Source organism: Chiroxiphia lanceolata, chromosome 3 (assembly GCF_009829145.1).
Source record: "Chiroxiphia lanceolata isolate bChiLan1 chromosome 3, bChiLan1.pri, whole genome shotgun sequence".
NCBI classification, from domain to species: domain Eukaryota; kingdom Metazoa; phylum Chordata; class Aves; order Passeriformes; family Pipridae; genus Chiroxiphia; species Chiroxiphia lanceolata.
The window spans coordinates 17,528,953-17,556,852 of NC_045639.1; the positions used below are offsets into that span (position 1 = coordinate 17,528,953).

Sequence of the window (27,900 nt, forward strand, 5' to 3'; positions counted from 1 at the left end):
AGGTGAAGTCTTAAAGAATTCAAGTACAGCTTGAGGGTTAAAACCAATAGGGAGACCTGAGAGCTCCTCTGCCTTGCTCTGTGGGCACCTAGGTGCAGCAGGCAGAGGAAGGGGAGCAAAAGAGGTCTCCTCTCTGCTCAGAAAACTGATCCAGGCTGGTACATAACCCGTCTGTCCTAACAATTTTCTGTCTTAGCTGATGGTGGCTTTCAGCACTAGGATTTGAATGTGTCCAGCAGGAGTCTCCACTGGCCTTCTGTGAAACAAACTACATGGCATGCTTGAGTCAAAAGCCCTGTGGGATGGAGCAGGGCTCTGCTGGAGCAGCTCTTATTTAACAGCTTCCATTACAATTCATATTGTGAAATAATGCTAATCCATGCAAGTGTTATCAGTAAACTGTATTTCCCTGTGCTTGCAGAAGTAGAGAAATACATCAGAAGTGACTGCAGAACAAAACCAAACTGAAATCAGTCATCTGGATATGGTTTAAGACTCTTCAAAGCTCACCTGCACACACTAAGGACAGTTGCTGGTAAAACCATACAGCTCTTCAAGTTCAAGTAGTTTACCTTCTATCTGATCTTTGTGGCAGATGCAGTACAGAATTGATTGGTTCTGAACTGATGCTACTCTTAGGTGGTACCAAAAAAAAATCTCAGTTATTAAAAATTTCCAAGAAAAACACACAGAAATTATTCAAATTTTTAATGCAAATTTCTTTTAATTTCAAATTAACCAAATTTTTATTCTTCACTAAGAGTATTTACAATGCCTTGCAAAAGCAGTGCAAAACCACAGTGTGTTGAGCTTACCCTGGGCTATGATTTAAGTTACGAGCACGAACTCAGTGCAGAGGTAGCTTGGGCTATAATTACTCCTACCCAGCCCCTCCTTTTGGTCCGACCTACAGGCACCTGTGTGTTCCAGCTGCTCTTTGCATGGTGCTATCCCAGGAGCCTGGCACAGAGGAGCTGAGCTTCTTCACAGCCAGGAAGCTGCTTAACAGCCCAGGCTGGAAGAGAAAGGCAGCCAGCAGTAGGCAAGGGGCTCATTTAAAGGTACTGTAGATCATTGATGCTGATTACCTGATGCACTCATGCAAGTTAAGTCTTGCTAGGCTGCTCCCCATTCTTTATGTGAGGAACTTCATGCTTACAGCAACTCAAGTTTTACTGCTGCCATGAAAAAAAAAAAAAAGCCTTTCATAGCAATTAAACTGTTGTTAGTTATGTTGTAAGGTCTATATTTTAATCCCAAAGCAAGAGGCAGGAATACTACAGAACACATTTTACAAGATAGCCAAATAATCTTCCTGCTACTTTCCTAGCCTAGCTAAACAAAACCAAAACAAAACAACAACAAAAAAAAACCAAATCAAACCAAACCAAAACAAAAAAACCCCAACCAAAATCAGTAGGCCCCTATGGCAGTATCTCATGGAGATATACTCCATTTTTCTTGCTGTCCTCTCTCATGTCTGGTCAGTAATAAGATCTAATTACATGGATTACAGTAGTCTTAGTAAGCCCTGTATGTGTGCTAAGCTAAAAGTAATTACCCTGCTGTTTGTATGGGAAGTTATTCCCTTTTCTTTTTCCAAAGTTGCTCTTTCTCTACTTTCCCAACAAATTGCAGAATATCCTTAGCAAGAAGTTCAGGTTCCTCCAAAGCTGCGAAATGGCCCCCTCGAGGCATGAAATGGAAGGAAACTATATTGGTGTATTTCTTCTGGGCCCAAGCCTGGGGTGTGTGCATGATTTCATTAGGGAAGGAGGCAATACCAGTAGGTACTTGTACTGTGAGCCTGAGAGAGGAGAGAAAATAGTTTTAATCTTTCAAACACTTAAATCTGCAAGAAGTGAAAAGTCCCAAGAAAATGTTGTTCTTAAACAGCTGGGCACACTGTTGTTAGACAATTAAAATTTGACTTCCAGATCCTAAAATTGAAGACAAGACTGTAATTCCTGAAGGGAAAAAAAATATTTTTTTTTTGCATACATTTACATTAAGGCAATTTTTCAAGGGCATGAGAGTTAAAAGCATGGAAATGGAGAAGAGAGCTCTAGGAGGTGGTGGGCAGCAAATTTCTTCATGCTGCACTCATGCTCAAGAGATTTACAGTGAAGATTACAACTCAAACATGTTGACCCTGGCAGGACAACTTGGAGGGTAGGCAGGGGAAGAATTACTTCAAAGTGCTGCAAAGTGGAAGGGAGGAGAAGAAAATAGAGAGTAAATCTAGACTAAATCAGAAGAAATGCTTCTGAATGTGAGACCCTGTAAAGTAGCTCTTGCTTTTAAGTGGCACAAATGCACTCTACAAAACATTCAGGGCATTAGGAAGTGTAAGAAGGCAAATGGATTTGAGGGGAAGAGTCTCTTAGAAAGGGAAACGATGTGTGCTTGTTATAAGAAGAGCCACATCTGCACTGTCAGAAGTGACAGACTTTAAAATGTCGATACAAACAGTGTTGGGCACATAACCCCTAGAAGCCTGAGATCAGAGTGCCTAATTTTACACAAGACTTTGAGACTCTGTCCTCTAGGCACATAGAAGCTCATATCCATCATCTCATGGAGGCAGAACCAGAGCAAGATACTGCTCAGAGTGTAGCCACTACAGCTCCAAGAACTGAGTCAGCTTCCTGAGAGCATCATTTCACAGCTAAATGAATCCCATAGCAGTAAGCTGTCGGTGCAAGTACCTCAGGGCAGGTTTAAGCCTTCACTAATACTCAAGCTGACACAAGTATATGCAACCAAGCTGCTGTCTTTAGTGTCTGTGGAGCAGGCACATCAGTCTTACTGACTTCTGACTTACCCCTTTTGTCAGTATGCTGAAGTTGCTTCCAAAGGCAGGACTTAAGACTTTTGCAGAAATAGGCAAAGTGTGTCCAGAAAAGTACTAAAACTACAAACCAAACAAACTAAACAAAACTGACTGCATGACTCAGTCACAGGCTAATTTAGTAGCTGAAATAAAATCTGGAAGTACATGGATCCACCATGAATGGGAGGACCTCAAGCAGCACTTCCACTCAGGTGTTCTTACTGATGGTTCAGGATTCCTACCTAATTACTGCATTTTCCAAGCACAACACAGTTCATCAACTACCAGGCCTGTCCTGCAGAGGAACACTGTGATACATTCAAAAACCTGCAGCATCTATAAGGCAACAGTCTGTCTGCAACCATAAAATTAAGATCAGGGCAAAATATTTAAAGAGAAAAAAAAAAACCACTTACTTTTCATGTTTCTGTGTGCCTATCCCCTTCTGCAAGTTTTCTTTGTAGAAACGCATTGAGGAGACTATACAGCCTGACACCCAGTAGATCATGATATTGGTGAGCAGATCATCCAGGTTAAACTTCCTGAATAGGTAAGCCCAGAGGTTGCTTAGTTAGAACTGAATATCAATTTGCATTACTTTAGTAGGGGCTTGACTTTGGTTTGGTTGCAAGAAAAAAAACGTTACAGGAAAAAAAAAACAATTAACTTGGTTAAGAGTGGAGAGGTGAAGTGTACTACTCCCCCTCTGTCTGTCAGTGACCAGTTAAGGATGTTAAAGGCTTTCAGACACAAACTGGGAAGTGACATTTTAACTCCTACACGGAAGGCAGACTCCAATGAGCACCTTATGCTCCAGCATAGCTGTCTATCCTGTCCATAGACTGGGAGGGTGGGAGCACATGGAACAGCTTGTGCCATTTATTAATGATAATGTGAAATGCTACCGTGAGCCTTCAACAGAGCCATCACACACCAACATGTGCTGTAAACAGTGCATGTTTCATATATAATTATTAGCTGTATGAAGTGCAAACATTCCATTCAAATGGGCCTTTTCATAACATGCCACTTCGCTCCATTCCTGCCAGGTAGTTCTCAAATGGGATTTCATCTTGGATTTCTGCTGCACACTAAGAGTGGTCCTGTATTAGCAAATGGCAGGTAGATGAAGCAAAACCAATCAATCCAAAGCAAATTCATAGAGAGTTAATTATTAGTATTAACATAAATCAAGAGTTTTGTTTCCCAGCATCTTAATGTAAGTTAAACTTTTGGATTTTTCATCCTAATGAGATTCTTCTCCCTAAGTCAGTTTTTAATATCCCGAAGTTGCAGGGTGTATTTCTTTTCTAGGAGATCAAAGTGGGAAGGGAATACATCAGACTCCATGGCCTATTTGCTTCTCTGCATGCTGTAGTACAGCCCTGCACCATCTGTGGTCATCACAGGCTCCCTGTGATGAGGCAATCAGACAAACCTCTTTAGCTATGACTTGGGGCTGAGTCACCTCATCCAAAATGGCATAAGAGAAAAGGCTTACCTCTCTAGTCCTCCATCCTCTAAATTCTGGAATTCCATATCAGTCCAGGAAGAAAACTTCTCCAGGATATATGCAGCCAGTCCTACAGGAGAGTCATTCAAACCACAGCCTGAAAAGGAGGAGGAAAAATTAACTGAAATTGTGATATCCAGCTACTGAACTCAGACTATTATAGAAGCAGCCTGTTACAATACAGCAGATGTAACTTTACAAAGGTCTTCCAGCAGCTGTGTTCTTAAATAAATAAATAAAACAGTGCAATGAGTTGGAACCACTTAATCCTGAACTGATGTAACAGTACTGGATTTCTGCTGGCTTTTTATTTTTTCTTGTAAGCTAATAAGATTAAGCTCTATGCGCCAAGTAGGGTTTGCTTCCATTAATCTGGAAGTTGTCATGTATTAAACAGTATTGTAGGGCCAAACCCCACATGCCTACACATGACCAGGAGGATTTGCAGCATTACCTAACAGCAAAAACATTTTAAGGATTATTAGAAAGTCATTAAGGAAGAGCAAGACTTGACTAAAAGTCCATCTTCTGAATTAGCAACAACTGCCTTCATGTAGAACAAGCATTAATATAGTTTTTATAATTTGTTTTGCTTGGACAGAAAAAACACACCTGCTCCTGGAACTCTGCTCACACAGTCTAGTGCTGTGAAATACAGGGACCATAAACTCTCCGAGCTGCTCAGTAAAACCTAAGAAAAAGCTGTTCCCAAGGAACAGCAATATATTTGAACCTTCCTGAAAGATGCCTAATACTGCAGCTGGCACAATGTCATCAGTAATTGCTATTTAAACATGACAGTGAAATTTCAGTTACCAAACAACCAATATTGATAATTGAAATAGCAAGCATTTGAAAAAGTTCTATTTAGCATGTGTTCCAGATCTGCTGAACTAAAAAGCAATAGCCTGTGAGTAAAGAAGAGGACATCTGTTTACATATAGGAAAAACTAGCATTGATCCTAACAGCACTTGGAATACAGGTGCTGCCTATTTCCCTCAATTGAAAATGAAACCACTCGACATGCAGGTTTCCCAAAGAGCTTCTTCCAGCAACCTTACATCTCCTTCCTCAGAGTGTTTTCCTCCTTACAGGAACCTGCCACTGCAGACAACTCCTCTCTCCTTTGTCCTCAGAATTGCAGGAATGCTCCAGCTCCCAAAGCATGAAGTGGCTGCTGGTTCCCAGACTGCTCTGACAGATCACACACTACTGGTAGGGACAAGAATCAGCCAAAAAAGCACAGCAGAGGGAGCATGGCTGTCAGCTTCCCCCTCTTTCCTAAAGTACAAAAGACTAGCAAGTTTTAGAAACCAAAACTCAGTGGAAGCAAAATTATTTTAAATCCATAAAATTACCATTTTGCCTACACATTTTAAGAACATACCTGCCTCTGTAGGTAAGCTTATGGAAGACCATTAAGAAATATTTTCCTTAGCTATGTTTTTAGTAAAATCCATGAGTGAATTGGTCCTGCACTAAACTAAAATGTAGTCAGTATTCTTGACTCAGTTGTCCAATTCAGCCACAAAAGATATTTTTAAAATAGAAACACTTAATACCCAGATACTTAAAGTAGTTAAGCAATCAGAGTGACTAGTTCATCTAGAAAGAACATTCATAGCCGCACTTTTTTTTTTCCTTGAAAGTCTGCAAGTGATTCAGAACAATGAGTGAAAATGAAATGTGATTTCACTTCTCAGGTATTACTTATCTCTATAGTAAATAAGTTACACTGTGTATTGAGATAGCTAAAAGCTTCTCATAGTTTACATCATTTGAATGTGATCCATTCTCTGCGAAGAAACTCTTGCTCTCAGTCTAGCTGTGTTTGAAATGGAATTACAGTCCCCAGTGGCAGCAGAAGTGGAAAAGTATTAAACAATCTATTTTATTTATGAAAACTAGAAATGAGGTCAGTGGCACTTAGAGCATGCTCAGTTTTGATGTGCAGATACGATGCTTCTGCATGCAGAAGTGAGTGTAATGCTATATACCCATATGTAACCCTTTCTGACTTGGATAGAGAAAAGGAGCCCACCTTTTAAAAACTCCAACCTTCCCATTTCAAAGAAAAAAAAAAATATTTTCTGCGTATTTTAAATGGGACATTTTGTTTCTACAGAAGTACAGCTAAAATGAACACACTAAGTATTCTGAGCTCAAAAGGTTGGGGTTTTGCTTGTTTGTTTTACCAGCAGTATCCGGCTTTGTAGCCTGTATGTGAGCATAGCCAGACTCCGACAAGATCCTGTAGAGCCCTTTTTCCAAGAAGGGAAACATCCGCCTAATATCTTCCTCCTGGAAACCGAAGAGCCCTGGAAAGTAGCGGCCCAGCAGAACGGAGAGCAGGTGAGTGAATCCCATCTTTGTAACTGAGGCTAGATTTAAATGGAGACCTTTCATATGGCTAAAAAGAAAAACAGAAAAAGCCCCCCAAATTAACAAAAATAAAACGGGATTCAAAGTTGTTACATTTAGAATCAGAGAATCATAGAATATCCTGAGTTGGAAGGGACCCACAAAGATCACTGAAGTCCAACTCCTGGCCTTGCACAGGATGACACCAAAAAAAAACAACCAACCAACTAAACAAACCAAAATCCCACCATGTGCCTGGCAGTGTTGTCCAAATGTTTCTTGAACTCTGGCAGGCTTGGTGCTGTGACCACTGACATTTAAAATGTTATTAACAAAAATGCGTGCCCTTAAATTCCAACCTGCTAATTACACCATGACCTCAGCTGTACTTTCCAGTGTGGCTTTTCACACAAAAATGACAAGTCAAAGGGACAACAGTCAGTAATCAGCACACACTCCTGGGCATTAAGCCACAAATCCTCTTTTTTTTTTTTTTTTTTTCCCCACTTACAAGCACTTATCCCACTCCAGACATCAGCGGGGCCATTACAAAACTACTGCACAACAGTTTGAAAGAACAGGTATATAATATAAATTAAGGTATGTAATTTTGGATCACTGCTGAACACTGAGCAGCAATGAAAGAAATTACGCAGTGCTCGTGTGAGGACTTGGACAGGAACTTTCAAGTGCACAAGAAATAACTACTCACAGAATAAAACAGCTTTGCAGTGCTCCACCAAAGAGGTACTCACTTGGGAGCTATCTGGGCCAGGTTGGTGCAGATGAGCCAGCCCCAGTCACCACCTTGGGCATAGAACTCGTTGAATCCCAGTCTGAGCATCAGTTCATAAAAAACAGAAGCAGCACTTACAGAATTAAAGTCTGCATTAAAAGAAAAGAACACTGTTGTATTAATTCCACCTACACTGCTCACCCTGCAGCATTTATTCTCCACATAAAGGCAACATTCAAGTTCCTAAAAAGCTACGAGTCCGTTTCTCCTTGCCTGTCCCACAGACTATATGGAAGCCTTTGCACACCATCTAGGCAAGGTCTAGAGAGCAAGCAGAAAGGACCAAGTCCAGCCTTTGTTGCAGACTAGTGTTCTTCTAATCCCACCACTTGCCCATGCACTCACCCCACCAACGGGTTGCCAGACTCCCTTTAAACTAAACTGTGGTCATACTCCAGCTGAGCCCCATCAGAAGCACAGAGCATTGCCCAGGGAGTGTGTTTCTATTTTGTCTACTGTGAGCACACTCTCCTCTTAATGACAGTTGGAAACTCTTAAGTTTCCACTAGTAATGCAGTTCTCCACTTCATTAGACACTGACGACATAAACTGTAAACAGAGAAGTAGAGAAAAGCAAAACCAACCTTCCCCACATCATTCACCTGCACACATAATTAAATACAAAACTCAGTATGACTTTAAATACTACCTTGCTTCAATTTGATGCAGCTTGTGTTTGTATAACTGAAAGCACAAGCTGAACGAGCAGGCTGCAGTCTGCCTTGTAGATAATATGAACTGATTTGTTTCAACTGATGCTTCTCACCTACTTGTATAACACTGTTGAATATAACGCTGAATTCAAAACACCCAAAAGGAACAGTAATAAATTAAATTTACTCTGCCGGCTCACTCACAGACAATTCATGGACTCAATTACAATTCCTGAGTTGTCACTTCATAGCTTTTTATAGTTCTTTTACACTTATCTATATGTTGCTCCAGAAACAACTCAGTGATGTCACCTAAAGTCACCCTCTTATCTCCCTCTTCCCACATGACACACACGATCTCTGTTTCTACAGTGGGAAAACAAAAAGTGTGTAAGAGGAGTTACTGTGCTGCTAGCAGGGGCTATCTCACTGTGAGTCTGAGTTTGTGGTAGCTCAGTTTCTTCTCATGCATCATACCTTTTTTGTGGGGTGCTTCTGAGAAACCATAACCAGGGATAGATGGGCAAATGACTTCAAAAACGTGTTCATCACTGAGGCCATGGCTTGCAGGATCCGTCAGGAGAGGGATAATTTTGTAAAACTCATAAAATGAGCCAGGCCAACCATGAACCATTAATAATGGCTTTGCAGACTGGCCTTCAGACAAACGAGGAGGCTTTACATGAACAAAATGGATATCAATGCCTGTAAAAATAAAATAATTAATTAGCATGCTCAAATTTACCACGGCACTGAAACTATTCACAGAATAGATTAAGAATAAAGCTTTTCTGAAGTCCTTTTTTTGGTGAGGATGCAAACACGCTGCACTTCTCTGGATACATATATCCAAGGACCTTAGAGTACTTTATGATGGGTAATTAAGCATCACAGCAGCCAAATGAGGTTGGTGTATTTCTGTTTTAAAATAAATTGGCAAATTAAGACATAGCAGTGAAGCAATCTACTAACGGTAACACAGTGACTCACACAGCTTAAAGGCAGAAGAGACAATTACATCATTTCGTCCAAGTGCCCTTAAATTTTACCCAAATGTCCCTATATGGCACGGGATAGGCTCCAGTCAACCACAGATTTTTCTTCCCGAAGGCATAAATTGCAACTTGAAGGCACCAAGAGATAGGGAATCCATCTCAACTAGCAGCTGTTTGTGTGGGGGTGTTAATCACTTTCCTTGTTTTGTGCATGCCTTACTTTACACTTGAACGTGTCTGGCTTCTGTCTCCAGCCACTGATCCTAAATGTTACAGCAAAAGGAATTCTCTGTCTTTGGAGGCCTCCTGTAATCAAGCCAGATAAACCAATCATGCCAAATCAAAGACTTGACAAAACGCCTTCCTAAAAGAGAGTTAATTTTTGTAGTTCTTTTCTATCTTTTGTCCAAAGCTTTCAGTATCTCTCAGTGTGTAAACCATAACAGGAGACTGTGTTCTAGTAGCAGTCTCTTCCTGGTTAAGTAAAAAGGTAAAAATTGCAGTCCAGTTTCCTCTGTGATCCTTTCTCTATGTAAGCAGTAGGCTTCACACAGCATTGCACTATGTGCTTCAGGTGAACTGCTCTTCCCAAAGCCCCATTCAGGGCTTTGCTTTCCAAGAAACAGTAATTTGATTGATGTATTTAAGCACGTTTTACTCACATCAACTCCAGTTCACAAGTGATCCCACCTTCTTTCACTGACTGAGATTTCCCCATCCTTGACAATTCTGTGAATCTCTGTATTCTCTGAAGAACTTTCAAGTGATGACAGAAGGTAGGAATCTGATATACAGCATGTTTGACCTTGTCTTTTCATGTCTCCTCTCTGTAATCTTTCCTAACACTGAAATTGCTCTTCCCATTGCTATACATAGTGCAATGTCCTTAGCTGCTTCTCCCTTTCTTGTCTCAGATATTATTTTTTCCTTTTTTAAGGGAAAACTTTTTTTGTTATATCTTTTACAGCAGTAACCATGTTGTATACATTTAAATAAAAGCTTTATGATCTAACCACTATGTAACAACCTTTTATTGTCCCAAATCCATTTTAAATATTATGGCAAACTGCACTACTTGAAATAACATACAAAATCATGGATGCAAAAGTGTACAACATACTCTTAAGCTTGAATTTTGCCATCATGTGAGACAATTGCCTGCTGTGCTCTAGGTCTACAGCTGCACTCCCAAATGACCCAAGCACAACCCTAAATCAAACATCTTAAAATGTCCAGTTTGACCAAGCTCCAGCACCAGCAGACCTTACCTGAACAACCTCTTCCAACACGTGTGTGTGCTCTGAATAAAAAGACAAACCATTCTCTCACACCTGGCAGCACTTCAACCCCAAGGGAAAGGCATTCTGCATTCCTAGTCCACGAATGCTTGAAATGGTGCAGCAGAGCACATCTGCCCTGCCAAGCAGGGACAAACCTGAGTGGCCAGCACACCCAGCTGAGGAAGCTGCCAGGCTGAAGGCATCACTGCGACAGCGGCAGCTGGGGAACTACACGGAGCATGAGGAGACATCTGTGGGTATTTTTGCATGACTGCATGCAAGTCAGGGAACATGTGTACGTCTTAAGATCCAGTTCTGCTTCCAAATGCCCGTGCCTGGCTCCTGTTAACACCAGCTGACAACCCACTCATGCATAGGGAATTCCATTTGTCATTCCTTGTCCTAAAGGCTTCAGTTACAATGAAGGAATTTCTTGCTGCTTCAGCAGTGATGCCAGTGATCCATGCTAGGGCGGCCAGGGAGGGAAGGCCCATCCAACAGAACGAGAGCATTCTCACCACCAAGATCCCTTGCAGATAAGATTAAGTATTACTGTTTACTTTTTAAGGGGAAAAGCTACACACCTTGAATCTTTGTTTTGAAATGTGGGTACTTGTTGAGGACTTCAACTTGTTTCTTCCAATTGAACTGGTTTTTCCAGTAGGAGACAACCTTCTTGAGATACACTGAGTTAATCCCATAATGGAAGCAACTGTTCTCCAGTGGCTCAGTGAACCGAGCCTGGTCAAGTCTCCTAAATAAGTCCTACAGGGAAAAAGAAAGAGACATTAAAACACTTGTGTCTGCTGTCTTGGGCTCTCCTGTGCACGGTTTCTAGTAATTCCCAAGAGAAATGAGAACAATGAAAATAACATCTCTAATTAGACACCTGTGCCTTTTGCTGATGCTCCATCAGCTGTTCCAGTTCTTTTCCTCCTCCAGATGGCCTCCTTCCTCTTCCATTTACAGCTGTTCTTAACACTCTGCCTTTGTTCTGCAGGGCTGGATAACCTGTTTGCCAGGCTGATAACCACAGAGGGCAATATGCTCTGCTGACACTACTGTGGCTTCCCAGTTTAAGTCTTGTTGCCTTTCCAGGGTGCTTTGTTCCCTAGGTTACCTGTGAGCCCAACGCCACAATCAAGGCAAGGATCTGGCCCAAACCTTTTGTTTTCCTTCCCAAATCAAGGGGTGAGATGTTTTCATCGGGAAACACTCTGAGGGATTTTGCATGGACACAAAGCTGGTGAAACTAGACTGAAATTAAAGTTTCCCAGTCTGGAATAACTATGAAAGTGACCTTCCCACTGCACTTCAAGGTTACATGGGATGCTGACAAAAATCAGTCCAAAATCACTCCACAGGGAAGGACAGCCCAGAGCCCCTTCCTACTGTGAACAGAGCAGTTGAGGGTGGAAGGCAGGTCTGGAAATCTAATGCTGCTCAAACCTCCATGGGGTTTAAACCTGAACAGCATTTTCCAATAAAGCAACAGAGATAACTCCCACTCTGACCAAGAGGAGTTAAATGTAAGCACTGGCTCACGCCTCACTGAACAGGCAGTCTCAGCCTAGGCAAGATGTCAGAATGTAAACTCACTCTTTTGAAATCCATGTACAGAAAGTATGGATTTCTAAATGGAGTTTTTAATGTGTCTTTACATACATGCTTTTTGTCTATGCTCAACACCTTTTAAAATGTTTTAGTAACATGCACTAGCATAACTGTAACTCCTAGTTTATATTTAAAACCAGAGTTTTCTACCGATGGATTATGTTGCAAGAGCTGTCACAATACAGAATGGCATGTTTCAAAAATATTTGTAAGTTAGAAATTATCTAGCTTAATGTCTGCAGTGTAAAGGGAAAACATAATGGAGATCAATGTCCACTGATATTACTATGAAGGGCAAGCAAAGTGTTAAAAAAAACCAGGACTTTCTGAGAAATTAGGAAGCTATTGTAAATGAATAATATGAGCAATCCCATGAGTATTGTTTAAACCATGACTCCACACAGATCTATGAAATTGTTCAATCCCTGGCTTAAACACACACAATCAAAATCTTTCTATCCAACAAATTCTGCAACGTATGTTTACTGTAATTACCACAGTAATTTAGTGTTGACCAAAGTAGACTATTAATTACAGAAGAATCAGCATCCAACACAGCTGCAAACATAAAGCAGTCAAGAAAATGAGGTATTTGTAATTGCTTTGGAAAGAAAGAAAGAAAAAAAAAAAAGACATTGTTCTTATTCTCATCTACACAAACTGAGCAAAGTGCACAAACAGAAAAACAAGAGTTGAGTAATCTGTAATATGATTTTTATGTTTATTAGGCTCTGCAGAGTAGGTTTATTTACCAGCAATCTTGCTACAGCCAGCTGAGAACAGAATTGTACAGCAGTGTATAAAATCTGCCTATCCATACCAATTTTCTGAAGTACTAGAAGTCCCTTCCCCCAAGACCTGGACATCATTGCTCATTCTCACAAGTGTAACTATTGGTTCAATTTAAAAATTACTTCCAAGCAAGTTCTGCATTTATTTGGCCATTTCTTATTTCTCTCTCCCCAGCCCAGAGATTTGCTTACGCTCAGCTCTTCTTCTGTAGTTTCCACCTTAAAAGGCCGAATAGTTGTATCTTCTTCAGTGTCAGGCTTTTGTCCCTTGCCCCACCATCCATCTTTGAAGGGCAATGTCTCTTCTTTCTTCTTGGAAAATAAGTAGTAGATAATGACTGTCCCCAGAACCAGGAATACTTCAAGCAGCATAATGCCTGCAAGAGAAGAACAGAACTGGGATAAACCTAATCAGTTAATAAATACACACATACTTTGTAAAGACTATAGAAGGTTATTCCCTTTTTAGACAAGATTCCATCTACATGAAGTTCTGTCACTCACAGTGTATCAACACTTCTGCAGAATTTCAGAAATAGAATGTTTTAGCCCACGCAACTCAAGTGGGGAAGAATTGTTTTAAATAAAACGCATATAACAAAAACAGAACTCAAAGCAAGTCAAGAGATGGCTTCATAATTAAATAGTTCACTGATGAAACATGCCACATTGGCTTCCTCAGTGGTCCACAACTGCAGTTAAGCTTCAACGGTAAAGGAGGTTTAATGCTTTCTCTTCCTCTGAAGCTCTATACTTCCCACAAACTCAAATGCAGAGCATCTCTTCAGTAAGGGTTATATATCTACTGCTATAAATCTGTAGGGAAAGAAAAACAAGATATATATATATATATACAGAATAAAAAGTGAAGAGCGTGAAGGCAGCCACCTTGTACCTCCCAGTCAACCTGGGAGAGTGGGGCAGGGATATATTTGCATAACCTTTGAACACCAGTGCAAAGGGTAATAGGACCTTCCCTTTCTTTCTCCCTCTGAACTGTTTTAAAGAGAAAAGCACATGCATGCTCTCCTGGCTCTAGAATACGATCACTTCCCCAAGTGATAAAATTCTGTCAAAGTGAAGAAGAACTTGATTTCACAACACATCTGCATAAGCCAGCTGCAGGGCTGTTGTGCTTCAGTCAAACAGAACACCTTAGCAAAAAGAAAATAGTCCCTTTTAAATATATTTGAACGGGTTTATGCTGCAAGTAGAAAAAAATATTCAGAGTCTTTAATAATTAATGTTTTCAAGCATGCCTTTAAGTGTAAGAAACATTTATAAAGTGGTTTGGGGAACAGTACTGTCATCATTTTAATGCATAATTTTAAAGAATGTTGTGTTTCAAACATTCATTTGCTGGGGAATTGCTGAGACATGAAGTATTTCAAAACTTCTGTAGGGCAAGGATTTTTTATGACCCAGAATGTCTTCATTCTCTCTAGAGCCAGAAGGTTTTGTTGGTTTTACTGCTGCAGAGTAATTTGATGCTCTGAAGTGGCTCAAAGAGTCATCAAGAATGCACCAAATTTACTCCTGGATCAAAACAGAAATTTTAACACAAGTTAATGGGAGTTCACAGGATTATAGCAGGAATGAAGCTGACCTGTGTGTTAAGTGCCTTTATGTGACAGGACACATTTTAGTCAACTTCTTGGCTTTAATTTTCTTATGGCTGACAACAAATTAATAACTGGTAAAAATAAGCACCCACTAAAACATCTGCACAGAAGTCAGGAACTGTGCAGATAGGACAGTAAGCTACAGAAAAATCTATTGCTTATATATGCAAGTGCTTCACCCTTGAATAGTGCCTGAATCCTCAGAGGCTGGAGCTATTGGAAATGATGGGCACTGAGAAAACTTAATGTTTACTTGTTTCACTGGTGCTTCCATAATTTCTGTTGCTTGTTTTTCTTCACTCTGTTCTCTGGAGCACAAGACAACACTCTTTTCCCACCTCTACCATACTCAGGCTGTAACTTACCCCAGAATTAAAAAGTTTATCCAGTTTCAGCTTGCCTCAACACATAAACCAGTGTAGCCTAGGAACATCCTGAGCACAATTAAATTTTACTGCAAAGAACAACTGGAGGGGCTTCTAGAAACATCAAAGCACTTCACATAGAAATGATACCTACTACAGTATTTAATGACATTTCTACTACTAAGTCTTCACAGAGAAAAACAGCAACTTCCCTGAAATCACAACAGAACTCAGGCCATGTCTAGACTACAAGGGTTCACCAGCATAACTTTGTAAACACCGCACAGAAAAATTCAGACTCTTGGCCAACTTCAAGATGTTTACAAAGCCCCACAACAAACAAAAAAGCTGCTGTCAGTGCCAGCCCTGTTGTTCAGGCAGAATGGTTGGGGTACCTAGAAAAACAGAGGATTCTTTCTCCTGGCTGATGCCAACACGGTGACAGAGGCACAGCACCTAATGCAGAACTGCCCAAGAACAGAATCTCAGCCCATTCTCTAGCAAGAAACTCTTATATCCTAAGTCACCGGAATCCTCAGAGCTACAGAAACATTTCTGCTTCCCCCATCTGCTCTCAAGGATACTTGAGAAACCAGAATTTTTGCAGCAGAAGATATGGGAGGAATTGCATGCAAATATGTTTATTTTGCATTCACCCTGGACCTTGTGTGGAAAGAATTCACTGTGTGAACAGACACCCATTTTTGCAATTAATTCCAAACAGACTTGAGGATGAGCTTGTTTACAAACCAGCAATAAGTGCCAAAATCATCTTCAGGTCTCACAACAATTCTGTCTCCTATTGCAGAGAATTGGGACTGGTGACAAATTGATTTGCATGAGATGTCATTTTGACTTGAAGAAGCTGCCTCCGATATTGGTTGGATTATTTTTTGCTAACAGAGAGACCCTCTATATCCAACCTCACTTCCCTTGAAAGCGCCTGTAAAATTCCTGATTAGAACAAGCACAGGGGCCTAGAGCTCCAACTACGCTACATCTTTTTCCGAGCGCACAGGAAGAAAAGGGCCAAGTGCGTCAGCAGTATTTTGACTTGCACCAGTTCACAGCACACTCAAAGGGATTGTTTTGCTGGTGATGAGTTGCTGGAACGCAGCATGTTCCTACCAACCGCTCCAGCCTGTGCCCAGAGGAGACCACTCAGAGCAAATGCACTCGGTGATTTCCCAAGTCTGCTATTCAAGCTGGTTCTCTAAAACTCTTGTGTGTTATTTGAACGGCATAAAGCAGCCTCAGTCGTGATGCATCTGCACTAGAATTTCCTCTGCTAATCATTACTGAGATCTGTTGTGAAATGGAAGTTATTAGCTCCTTACACTTGTTCCAAGGTGCAGCAACACAGCAGCAACCGCAAATGTGGAAGGACAAACAGGTACAATAACACTTTTCTATATTCACAGTTTTCAGAGATGTCAACAACAAAGTGCTGGTGTTTTTATTTTCTGAAGTCTCTTCATGCAACCACACTGGCATGTTGCCTTTATAGCTGAGTACTTCAAAGGGAGTTCATGTTTTGGTTTGGCTTTTTCCTCTTTTTATGCAACCAAAGGCAAAACCTTAGAACAAAATATTTCCATTTATTCCATGGTCAAGTACTTAGGTCTGAGACTTTGCTGTACCCCAGGGTAGATATTGTTTATAGACAGCCCTTAAATACCTTAGACAGTACTTTTATCCTAAAGAGTTCAAGGAAGAATGCTTTTGGTTTGCTGCTTTAAAAACATGTTTTAAAAGAAAAATGTTGAAATGCGAGGGGTTCAGTATATAGCCTAAAAACTAGCTCCTCTTGAAGAAGGCCAAGTGCTTCTCAAGAAATGCGTTTGCAAGAAAACCCCTAAACTTTCTTATACTAAAGATCCTGCTGCCTCTTGAAAACACTCTTAGTTTTCAGCACTTTTTTGCATTTTGATTTGCACTGTCCTCTGTTCGCGCATTAACAGCAGAGCTACGAGCTCCACAGAACAGAGCAATTATTATTTACATCAAAGCTACGTCCCGTCTCACACCTTGTCTTCATCAGTACCCAGCAGCAGATGCCCCAGAGAACAGTGCTATTTATCTTTGGAGATGTCACCTCTGAAATAGCTTAAAGGTAAAATCCCCATCTCATCCTACTGGTAACCATCCATCTTTGCCTTGCAGCATTAGAATACATCTGAAACGTGTTACTGGAGAAATAAGCAACTGTGCAGACTTTCAATCTAACACTGGAAACCCATTTTGCAACCCAGCTACCACGGCCTGAATGATGCACGATACCCACAACTCCAAGTGGTGCTATCAAACCCTGGGAGTGGGGTGTGGGTGAAGCAAAAGACACGAGAGACCACGCTGCGTTCAGACATGCCAGAGGTAATCACGGCTTAAGGTTAATAATATTTTCTCTCCAGGGTTGGTTTACTAGCAGACTGCAAGGTAGCTCAGAGCACTTGGCACGCTCTGATGCTGTCAGACACAAGGTTTATTGATTAATAATTACTCTGCAGGAGAAATAACAGCTCAGTTTAGAAGTGATGTTTCTGCTTATTTTTGTTCTGTTACATAAAGTCCCCCCATTAGGTTTTACCGAAAAGGCAACTCTTTGCTGCAGCATGTTTGTTTACACATTGGTTTGCCTGAAGAGCAGCAGTTGCAGGTTACTCTTCTCAAGAGATCTGAAGGAAAAACAACCCACTGAAGGACTTCAAAAGTCCATGGCACCTGTAACAGGGCCCCTTAGCACTGACAGCTTGAAAGGGACTAACACATGGCACAGGCCCCAAAGCTTCACCCTCAGTCTATCTGCTACCATCTCCAGGCATCACGTTTTTGTCATTATGTAGCACCAGGAACAGACAGAAAATCATCAAGTCAAGACATTTGTATAAGAAAAGCTTACTATTTCTGTAGTTTATGGAGCATTATGACAAGCTTCAAAATAGCTTAGCAACACAGAAATTGTTTTGCATACAACTGATAACATCTCCCAGGTGAGCATAAAATGATACATTAACACTGTAGGAAAGGAGGAGAGGTAGGCATCAGATGAAATAAAGCATCCTACGCTGGGAAGTGAATCAAAGACAGGAAGTACAAATCCAACAGAGTTGCTGCCTTGTCTTGATAAGAAATTTAGCATTTACATTTTTTATTGCCATAGGGAGGTGGCACACAATGCTATCTCCAAAACAGCAGGAAGAGATGATATCATTCTATTTTACAGTCTTTTTCTAGACCGTTCACAATCAGAAATTAGCCAGTACAGTAGCAACCTAATTAGAAGGCTACAAGCAAGGAATGAGGTCACCTTCCCAAAACAGGGGAAACCACAGTCTGTCAGGCCTCTCCCAGGAGCAGGGTATGCTGCTCCCAGGACAGGGTCAGGGGTACACTTCCATCGCTGCTGAGGAACACCCCACACCTGTGGCACTGAGGCACTGCTCTCTGCCAGCTCTTCACTGCTTTGTCCCTTGGACAACAGGAACAATCAACAGAGCCAGTTTAGGGTCCGGAGGTTCCCATATGCATAACCCGAAGTTTTACTTAGGGTAGTTAGTGCCTGAGGCACATCATTCCAGGGGAGTAGTTGAGCACCTTAGACAATATATTCCTATGATCCTGTGACAATTGTTAACTCCCCAGTACTACACTGAAAGCTGACAGGCACCAAGACCCAGCTAAGCATGAAAGAAAAGTAGTATGGGACTAAGTTCACTGTTATCCACTTTGCCTCACCCAGAGTCAGCATATTTATGTAACCACTGGCCGGTCAAAGCTCATATCACAATCATAATTTAAAATACTGCATGCCACATTTTTAAGAGGAAAAAACTCAGTTTACAAGAACACTTATTTTAGCAACATTACTTGCTCTTTCAAAGCCATGCCCAACACATTCTTCTGCGCTGCTTAAAAACACGTCTTGTTTATCTCAATTTTCCTTATTTCGCTTCTATTATGCTTCAACAAACCCACTTCCTTCCAAGAGTATAAAAAAAGCCTCTGGGTTACAGAAAAGCAAACTGGCAGAATCCAACTTGGGATCTGTGTGATGCCTGTTATTGTGACCTAATGACTGTGCATGATTCAGAGGAAAGGAGATCTACTCTCCATCCGCAGTAATTTCTGTTTAAGACAGAAAGGCAACAACAGGATTCTTAAATCACCACAGTTCAGTCACGATAATCCATGTGAATGCCCTGAACATGTATTCAGAATGAAACAACAATGGTAGTTTAAACTACCATAATAATGCATTAAGGTTAGATCATGCAAAGATTTTATCCTATTTTTCATATTCAGCGTTTACTCTATTCCATGTCCCTCATATTCCAACAAGAACAGGTTTTTAGCATCCATGCAAAGAAGCCACAGAAGCCTGGCATACAACTGGAGGGTGGACACAGCTGAAAGCCAGGTCTCCAAGACAGAGTGCTCTCTCAAATTGCATGTTACAGTTAAAAAAGGGAAGGATATCATGCCAGTAAGAAGTTTTTAAAACAGTTCTTAGCCAGTATCCAGCCAACTAAATGACACAGTCCAGCAAAATAGAGTCCAAAACACATTTTGAGCTTTACTTCAACATTTCATACCTAATGTCTTAAAAGAAATGATGAATAACACATTGTTCTGTTTTGCTTTCCACTAGAGTTTCTAGCAATACTGAGGTTAACCTCCTCATCCTATGCCAGTATCTGCATTTTACAGTGAGGGTAGGAAAAAAAAAAAAAAATCTCAGATGAACCAAAAGAGCTAAGATATTACAGATAAGGAAATGAGATCGAGGTAATTGTTCTTCAGGCCTTAAGGCAAATAAGGGCTCTATTTTTAGCTTCACCAAATCGTCCAGAACTGAAGAGTAAAAGGTTACCTTCCTTCCCTGCCATGGTATTATTGCTAATGTTTTGCCCAGTCTGATCTCTAGATAAGATTCAGTTTCATCCCGCACCGCTGTGGTACAGCACAGCACATGTCCTCCTGTTTCCTGCAGGATTTTCCATTAGTCTAAGTATCTTAAGATTCTTCCATGAAATTAGAGAGGGAAAGATCTTTTTTAACTGGCAGATCTACAAGCTTTTTGAATTAGAACTGTTAGAAAACTGTGTTACTAAAACCTTCAATTATTAAAACATGCAGAATTGACGTATATGTGGTGCTTTGGCGGGGGGGGGGAAGAGTGCAAGTAGTTTGAAGTACATAACAAGAAAGTACATGACAATCTTTCAGTTAAAAGAAGGTGTGGAGATGGAAACGATGAATATAAAGACTGTCAGAGGAATTTTCTGGCAACAGGCAAAACAGATGAGGTGCACACTGCGAATTTAAATGAGGATCATGACTCCAGGTAGAAAGAGCAGAATGAATGAAAACGTGCTCCTTCCCCCATGATGCAAGACTCCCTCTGACGTTTATGACGTCAAACTCTATCCTTCTTCTATGATGCCAGACTTTCTCTCACCTCTATCATACCAGTCTCCTACTTACCTTTATGATGGGATTCCTTCCATGACTCCTTCCACAGTGATGCCAGATTCCTCCTTCATGATGCCAGACACCCTGATACCTCTGTGATGCCAAATTACCTCCACCCTCATTGAAGCCAAACTCAATCATTCCTGTGTGATGAAAAATGACCTCTACCCTCTAAGATACCAGACTCCCTCCTCCCTCTATGATGCCAGACTCCCTCTCATTACTCTACAATTTCAGACTTCCTACTACTTCTATGATACCGGACTCCCCTGATCCTCTATGATGCCAGACATCCCATTACCTCTATGATGATAGACTCCTTCCTTCCTTAATGATGCCAGACTCTCCTATTCCTCTTGGAAACCAGATCCTCTCCTTCCTTCTTGATGCCACGAACTCTCTTACTTCTATGATGAGACTCCTTCCTTCCTCTTTTTCCCCCCATTTCCTTCTTTTTCTACAATGCCAGACTCTCTTTCCCCTACGACACCAGACTCCCTTGTACATCTATGATGACACACTCTTACCTTACTTCATAATGCCAGGATCCCATTTCCTTCATGATTCCAGAATACCTCTTATCTGTATGATGCCAGACTCCCTCCATTCTCTGTCATGTCAGACTCCTTCCTTCCTTCCTTTCCTCCTTCCTCAGTGATGCCAGACTCTCACTCCTTCCTCTTGGCTGCCAGACTTTCTCCTTCCTTCAGGATGCCACAATCCCTCTTAAATTAGATTCCTTCCTTGCTCTATTTTTCCAGATTTCCTCATTTTTCTATGATGCCAGACTCTTTCATAGAATCATAGAATCAAACAGGTTGGAAAAGACCTCTGAGATCATCAAGTCCAACCCTTGATCCAACACCGCCGTGGTTACTAGACCATGGCACTAAGTAACACATCCAGTCTCATCTTAAAAATCTCCAGGGACCTCTTACCTCTATGATAAGATTCCCTCCTTCCTCTATGATGCCAGAACCTCTCTTTCCTTCATGATTCCAGAAACACCTTGTCTGTGTGATGGCTGGTTCCCTACATCCTCTCTGATGCCAGACTCCCTCTTACATGTATTATGATAAACTCCTTCCTTCCCTCCTTCCTCAGTGATGCCAGACTCTCTTCTTCCTTCATGACACCACAATGCCTCTTACCTCTATGATGAGACTCCTTCCCACCTCCATGATCCCACACTTCTCCCTTCTGTTTGATGCCACTCCCTCCTCCCTCTTTGACACAAGACTCCCTCCTGCCTCTATGATGCCAGACTCTCTCTTACCTGTACGATGACCAACTTCTCCCTTCTTTAGATGATGCCAGACTATCTTCTTCCTTTCTGATCCCAGACTCATTTCCTTCCTTCATGATGCCACAATCCCTCTTATCTCTGTGATTCCAGCCTCCCTCCTTCCTCTCCAATTCCAGACTCCCTCCTTCCTCTATGATGCCAGACAACCTATTATCTCTGTGATAGCCTCCTTCCTTTCTCAATGATGCCAGACTCTCTTCTTCCTCTTGCATGCCAGATTCTCTCCTTCCTTCATGATGCCACAATCCCTCTTACCTTTCTAAGTCTCCTTCTTTCCACTATAATTCCAGACTCTCTCTTACCTCTATGATGCCGTGCTCCCTCTGTCCTCTTTGATGTCAGACTCCTTCCTTCCTTTCCTCAATCATGCCAGACTCTCTCCTTTCTCATGATGCCAGACTCTGTCCCACCTCTGTGATGAGACTCCCTCCTTCCTCCATTTTTCCAGATTTCCTCCTTTTTTTATGATGCTAGACTCCCTCTTTCCTCTATTATTACGGATTCCTTCCTTTCTTGCTTCCTTCCTCAATCATGCCAGACTCACTCCTTTCTTTATGATGCCAGATTCCCTCTTACATCTGTGATGCCACAATCCCTACTTCCTCCGTGATGATAGACTCCTTTCTTCCTCAGTGATACCAGACTCTCTTCTTCCTCTTGGATGTCAGAGTCTCTCCTTCCTTCACGATGCCATAATCATTCTTAACTCTGTGATGAGACTTCTTCCTTCCTCTATTTTTCCAGATTTCCTCCTTCCTCTATGAAGACAGATTTCCTAATAATTCTGTGATGTCATACTCCTTTCTTTCTCTGTGGTGCTGGACTCCTTCTTTCCTTTGTGATGCCAGGCAACCTATTATCTCTATCACAACAGACTCCCTCCTTCCCTCAGTGATGCCAGACTTGCTTATTCCTCTTGGATGCCAGACTTTCTTCTTCCTTTATGCCACAGTCTCTCTTACATCTATGATGAGACTCCTTCCTTCATCTGTTTTTCCAGATTTCCTCCTTTTTCTCTTGGATGCCAGACTGCCTGTTTCCTTTATGATGCCAACTCTTTCTTTCCACTATGATGCCACACTCCTTCATGCATCTACAATGACAGTCTCTCTCCTTCCTTCATGATTCCAGACTTCCTCTTATCTCTATGATGAGACTCCTTCCTTCCTCTATTATTTCTGATTTCCTCTTTTTCTAGAATGTCAGACTCCCTGGCCAGAAAATTTGAATATTCCAACTATAATACAAGAAATGTACATAAGAATATGTAAAATAATCAATTCGTTTTGCCCAGAGGTATAAGTGTAAAAAGAAAAAAATTATTAATTGTGTCTATGGAAACAGGAAGAGATCAAAATTTGTTATCTCTCTATGAAGACTTCATTCTCAATGAGAAAAGGAACTCTGAATGATGACAGAGGAGGGGAACAGATGGTAGTCATCATTTTCTGTCAAATAACTGCAACACCAAAAGGATGTGCCAGAGTAAACATGTAACAAGAAAAATTCTTGCTACTTTATCTCTCTCTTAATAACAACTAAATATTTAAGTTCTTTTTGGATTTACTGGCTTCATCTAGAATAGTGCACTACCTGTACCCACCAGATTAGAGCAATTAACACTCTTGATGAAGCAACCAAGAATACTAGGTCCTTCAACAGAGCTTTGGTTTTGATTCATAATGCATTACCATTTAACCTGAGAAAGAGTTGTCCTCTATCAGAGAGCAAAACATACACAGGCTACAGACACAGAAAAAACTGGGAGAGCAATAATTATGTGTCTTCAATACAGAATTCACAAGATTAAAAAATTTTACTGCTGGGCGTAATAAATATGAGAAGAATTGCTTGAGATAAAGAAACAACAAAAAAAAAAGTTTGCTGAGCATTTACTTGTGTTGTGGGTTACACCTAATAATCTCCAACAGGGACGTTCCAAAAAATGTTTCTTTCAGAGAAGAAACACAGAAAACAGCTCCTCTTCTTTAACCCAGCAGGATCCCTTCATAAACATTTATGATCTCTTCATAAACATTCTGGCAAATACACTATCGAAAAAAGCACCTTAAAAAAGCATGGCTACCGCAATTCCCACAGAAATATTCCCAGCCCTGCCAGTCAGAAAGCATTTAATCAATAACAACATGCTTAAATATATATATAAAAGCTGATAATGCTGCTTTAGAAAAACAACCATAAACCCCAGGGTATATTCAAATCACTGTCAGCCATCCTGCTATGTCTAGCGTGACCAAGATATTAAAGCAAATGTCATTTTGGAGGTAGATTTTTTGTGCTTTACTATTTATGTAAATACCCATTTACACACACAATGATGCTTTTAATTAAAAATAATGTGTTCAGAGGAAAAATCCAGGACTTTTCCAGTAGTAGTATTCAGAAGGGAAAAAAGTATTTTCAACATTAATTACAAGCAGACCAAAGCTCTTCAGAGAGAAGCAAGATGCTCTACTTTCCAAGTGACTTTTCTTTAGGGACTCACACAGTAATTAGAGAAGTATTTGCCACATTCGGAACTTGTACTTTAAAGAAGACTGCCCTGGTTCTGAGATTGTGCATTGCATGAAGAAAATACTCTTGCAAGCCCAATGAAGCAGTGCACACTCTGCCACAAAGGTAAGGCTTTACCTCTGCTCATAGGGCCACAAAATTTGACTACTCCAACTAAAATACATGAAATGTGCATAGGAAAATGTGAGATAATCAATTCATTTTGCCTAGAGCTATAAGCTGTACTTCACCTACCACCCCCATCCCTGCTTTATTACTTCTCCACTGACAAATTACTTGACAAACTATTACTGAAGCAACAAGAATTTCTGGGAGTATTACCATTCCAGAATTATTACCCCAAACCTTTTATTTACCCGTTGTAATTACTCAGAACAAATTGGCCATGTATATTCTACTAAGGAGCCTGAGCTTCTTTCACAGTGCTTACCAGATTAAAACATTGCCATTTTATGCCTAAAAATACTAGGTAAGTCTGAAGGTTTTGCTGAAACCCAAATAAACAAACAGGCTGAAAGCAAGGTATTGCCCTACAGAATGATCAAATATATAAAGTACAGCAGACCAACAGGGGAGGGGAAAAAGGCCTTTTAAAACATCCAGTAATCAAAAATCTATTTTGGACAATTCATACAGACAAATTGCATGTGGATTTTGGCCGCACTGGTTATTACCAACTGTGCTCTATTTCAAATTCTTTACTTCAACACCAGGATTACACTTATGAAAAAAATAACAAACTCTGGAAGAAAAAACAACGAAGCAGAGTTTAAGCAGATCACACGCACATTATTATATATGAATTCAGACTGGAAAAGATGTAGAACAAAGAGCCACGAACTTGACACTGTGCCAGGACCTTCCCCACAAGGACTTCAGCCCTGACAAAGATCTAATCCTTGTCCTTGGACAACTTCAACTGTGCATTGATTTTCAAAGCTGCTTAATTGCTTTTGGGGCCTATCTTCCATCGATTTTCAGTAACCATTAGCAATTTGTGCACTCAAGTCTCAGTTTTAGCTTACTTCACACAGGAGTAATATCCGCTTCAGGGGAGAGGCATGGCTTCTCCAAGGAGCAATGCCAATCAAAATATTAACCCTGCACTTGTCGCTCTGTAAGTAAACTTGAGACACCGGCCTCTAAAACTGATCCTATCTTGTGGGTTCACCTACAATAACTAGGCAAGTTGTCTTAGTTTTGATAAAGCTTTGCTAAGAAGAGAAGAGAGAAGAGAGAGCACCTTAATTCAACAGAGTCAGAAAATTAAGCAATGTACTTGATTATGGTATGTTATAATTGCTGGGCAGTCAAAATCTCAACTGAATTCTGACAAACTGAGCCAAACTTGAGGGGAGTACATCATTTGCTTAGTCTTTGCAGATTGCTCAGTTAGGCAACAAAATATGCTCATTAAACTTAAAAGGTTTTCTTCTCATCCCTAAAAGCCTTGCTCAGCAAAGGGAACTATGTATACAGTACTCAGTCAAACAATTTTCAGGTTTGGCAAATTACCCATAAACAAAATAAATAAATAAAAGTTCAATTTCATATCCCCATTTTGAGATGAGCAACAAAACCAAACCAAACCCACTTATATGCCAACAGTTTAAGCAACTTACTCTAACTAAACTGGGAAACCAGGCCGCATTCCCAAAGAATGTTAAATAAAATCGTTGCTGCCGTAAGCAGTGTCAGCATTAAGGCCAGCTTATCAGGAACCTTTACCTGGACAAGCATCCCTGGCTGCAGCAAGCCCTCGGGAATGTCACATCTACGCCCCCCACAGAAACGCAGATTAGGGCCCTCCTGTTCCCAAATCAACCTAAGTATCCCCCCCCGGCGTTATCCAGACTTTAGTAATTCGCACTGTTAATGCGTGGATATGTTAATGCTTTGGATGCTTCGCTTTCCAAAACACTGGCATTTTCGGCACGCAGGCGCAGCGCCCGCTCTCCCGCAGCTCGATGCCCGCAGGCTTCGGCACGCGGAATCGCTTGGAAAAGTAATCCCACTTACTGGATGGGAAGTTTTAGGCTCTTCCGCCTGCCGGGACACCGTTCACCTCCCGTTTGGGAACTTCACAACCCCCGCAGCAGCGCGGGGACCCCCCCGCTCCCAGCCCAGGGATATAACGGGACCCGCCCCGGGGGGACACCGGGACCCGCCCGCTCTCACCTGCCGCGGTCGGGACCGCACTTCCCACTCCTCCCCTCGCCTCCCTTCGCTGCCGCCAGGGCCGCCCCCGGCACGCCGGGAGAGGGGCACGGCCCTGGCCGGGCCCGCCGGGAGATGTAGTCCTGCCCCGGGGGCGGGAGCTCCGGGGCGACCCGGGCACTGACCGGGACTCTTCTCGGCCACCGCCGCCGCAGCTGCGCCCGGACGAGCCCAGGGATGCGAAGGCTTTGTCCCCTTTTGTCCACCGCGCTGGTGGATCCCTGGAGCGCTCAGGCAGCTGGGAGCTCAGCCTGGCCTCCGGAGCACAGGGCTCACGGCGGGTTAGAGAGTCCAGCCCAGCAAACACTGACCTACCATTGCAATGCCGGGGTTGGGGCACGGCCGGGCAGCCATCAAGTGGTACCACCTGTGAGCTTCCTAAATGGCCTCCCAGCCAATCTCACCCGCGCCCGGTGCGCTGGAGTAGAGCCGACTGAGAGAATCGCATTTTAGACTGTTGTAGTAGGGCTGACTGAGAGAATCACGTTTTAGACTGCTGCACCTCCCCAGCTCCTGTGCTGTGCAGCATGACTACGTGCCCAACAGAAAACACACCGAGAATGCATCTGACAGGGGTGGGTTTTTTCTGAACCTGTACTGTTCAAGGCCTGTCTTCCAAACTTGGTCAGAGAGATCTCAGCAAGCCTCAGAAGGTCAAGCTGTAGCAACTAAGCCTATCAGTAAAAACATAACAAGAAAATGTTAAATTCTTGGTTGACTCTTCAAGGGTTTTCCATTCAATCTCAGTTTTCATCTGTCATTTCGCTCCTAAGTTCCAATCTTCCTCTTTTCATCACCTCCATGTCATCTCAGTTTTCTTGTTTGTATTGTGGAAGGCTCAACAGATGGACTTGTGATCACAGATAATGATTCCTTTCACATCTTTTTCAACCTCTTGTATCCAATCATCCCAGTCTGCTCAAGTAGTCCTTTGCCCAGAGTATTGGGTGTAGTTCTCATGATCTTTTGCTATGAGCAGCAACAGTAGCTAAATTTAAAAAGTAACCTGTGCCTAAACTGTTCTGCAAGTAAAGTTTGTCCCTTTTTTTTGTTTTCTTCTTCCACACCAAATGTGCTGGCTGAGTTCTGCCCTTCTGGGGCATCTGTCTTCACAAGCAGCTCCATACTACTTTTCTTGAGACACCAAAAGCGCTAGTAGTAATCCATCTTTCTTCTGTGGGACTACAGGGATTTCACAAACATACAAATAAGACTATGTTGAATTTCACAGTAAACATAACTTTTATGGGATGACAGATAAAAATGCAACTGGATTATGTGCCACTGTCATTAAACTTTATTACAGCTACTGTATAGATACTTGTCATGGTTTAAACTCCAGCTGGCAACCAAGCACCATGCAGCTACTCACTCCCCCACCAGCAGGATCAGGGAGAGAATCAGACCAGGAGAAGTCAGAAAACTTACGGATTGAAATAAAGACACTTTAAGAGGTAAAGCAAAAGCTGCACACAGAAGAAAAGCAAGACAAAAAACTAATTAACTGCTTCCCATAGGCAGGCAGGTGTTCAGTCCTCTCCAGGAA

At 41.6% G+C, this 27,900-nt stretch overlaps 1 protein-coding gene across 5 annotated transcripts; it reads right to left on the reverse strand.

The window, feature by feature from the left end:
* Positions 1 to 704: 704 nt before the first annotated feature.
* On the reverse strand, positions 705 to 26,436 carry EPHX1 (epoxide hydrolase 1). Of its 5 annotated transcripts, none has more exons than XM_032683243.1 (9): positions 26,316 to 26,436; positions 13,030 to 13,214; positions 11,017 to 11,197; positions 8,635 to 8,862; positions 7,464 to 7,593; positions 6,543 to 6,757; positions 4,335 to 4,443; positions 3,250 to 3,375; positions 705 to 1,807 (listed from the first exon to the last, which is right to left on the reverse strand). In XM_032683243.1, exons 2-9 carry the CDS (start codon positions 13,207 to 13,209, stop codon positions 1,582 to 1,584), a joined length of 1,395 nt encoding a protein of 464 aa, XP_032539134.1. In that variant the 5' UTR covers positions 13,210 to 13,214; positions 26,316 to 26,436; the 3' UTR covers positions 705 to 1,581. The 5 variants fall into 5 exon arrangements, with proteins under 5 accessions (XP_032539134.1, XP_032539137.1, XP_032539135.1 ...); XM_032683246.1 differs by having other exon boundaries at positions 26,157 to 26,317; XM_032683244.1 differs by lacking the exon at positions 26,316 to 26,436 and adding an exon at positions 13,726 to 13,794.
* Between the last annotated feature and the right edge of the window lie 1,464 nt (positions 26,437 to 27,900).

What these genes read in the sequence shown, in the direction of transcription:
- EPHX1 (XM_032683243.1), bottom strand. Translation starts at nt 13,209, where the DNA reads ATGCTGCTTGAAGTATTCCTGGTTCTGGGGACAGTCATTATCTACTAC. An exon ending in CTACAGAAGAAGAGCTGAGC is followed by an intron (nt 11,198 to 13,029) that starts GTAAGCAAATCT and finishes TTTTCCCTGTAG; the next exon opens with GACTTATTTAGGAGACTTGA. An exon ending in TACAAAGCCGGATACTGCTG is followed by an intron (nt 4,444 to 6,542) that starts GTAAAACAAACA and finishes CCTCCTTTTCAG; the next exon opens with GCTGTGGTTTGAATGACTCT.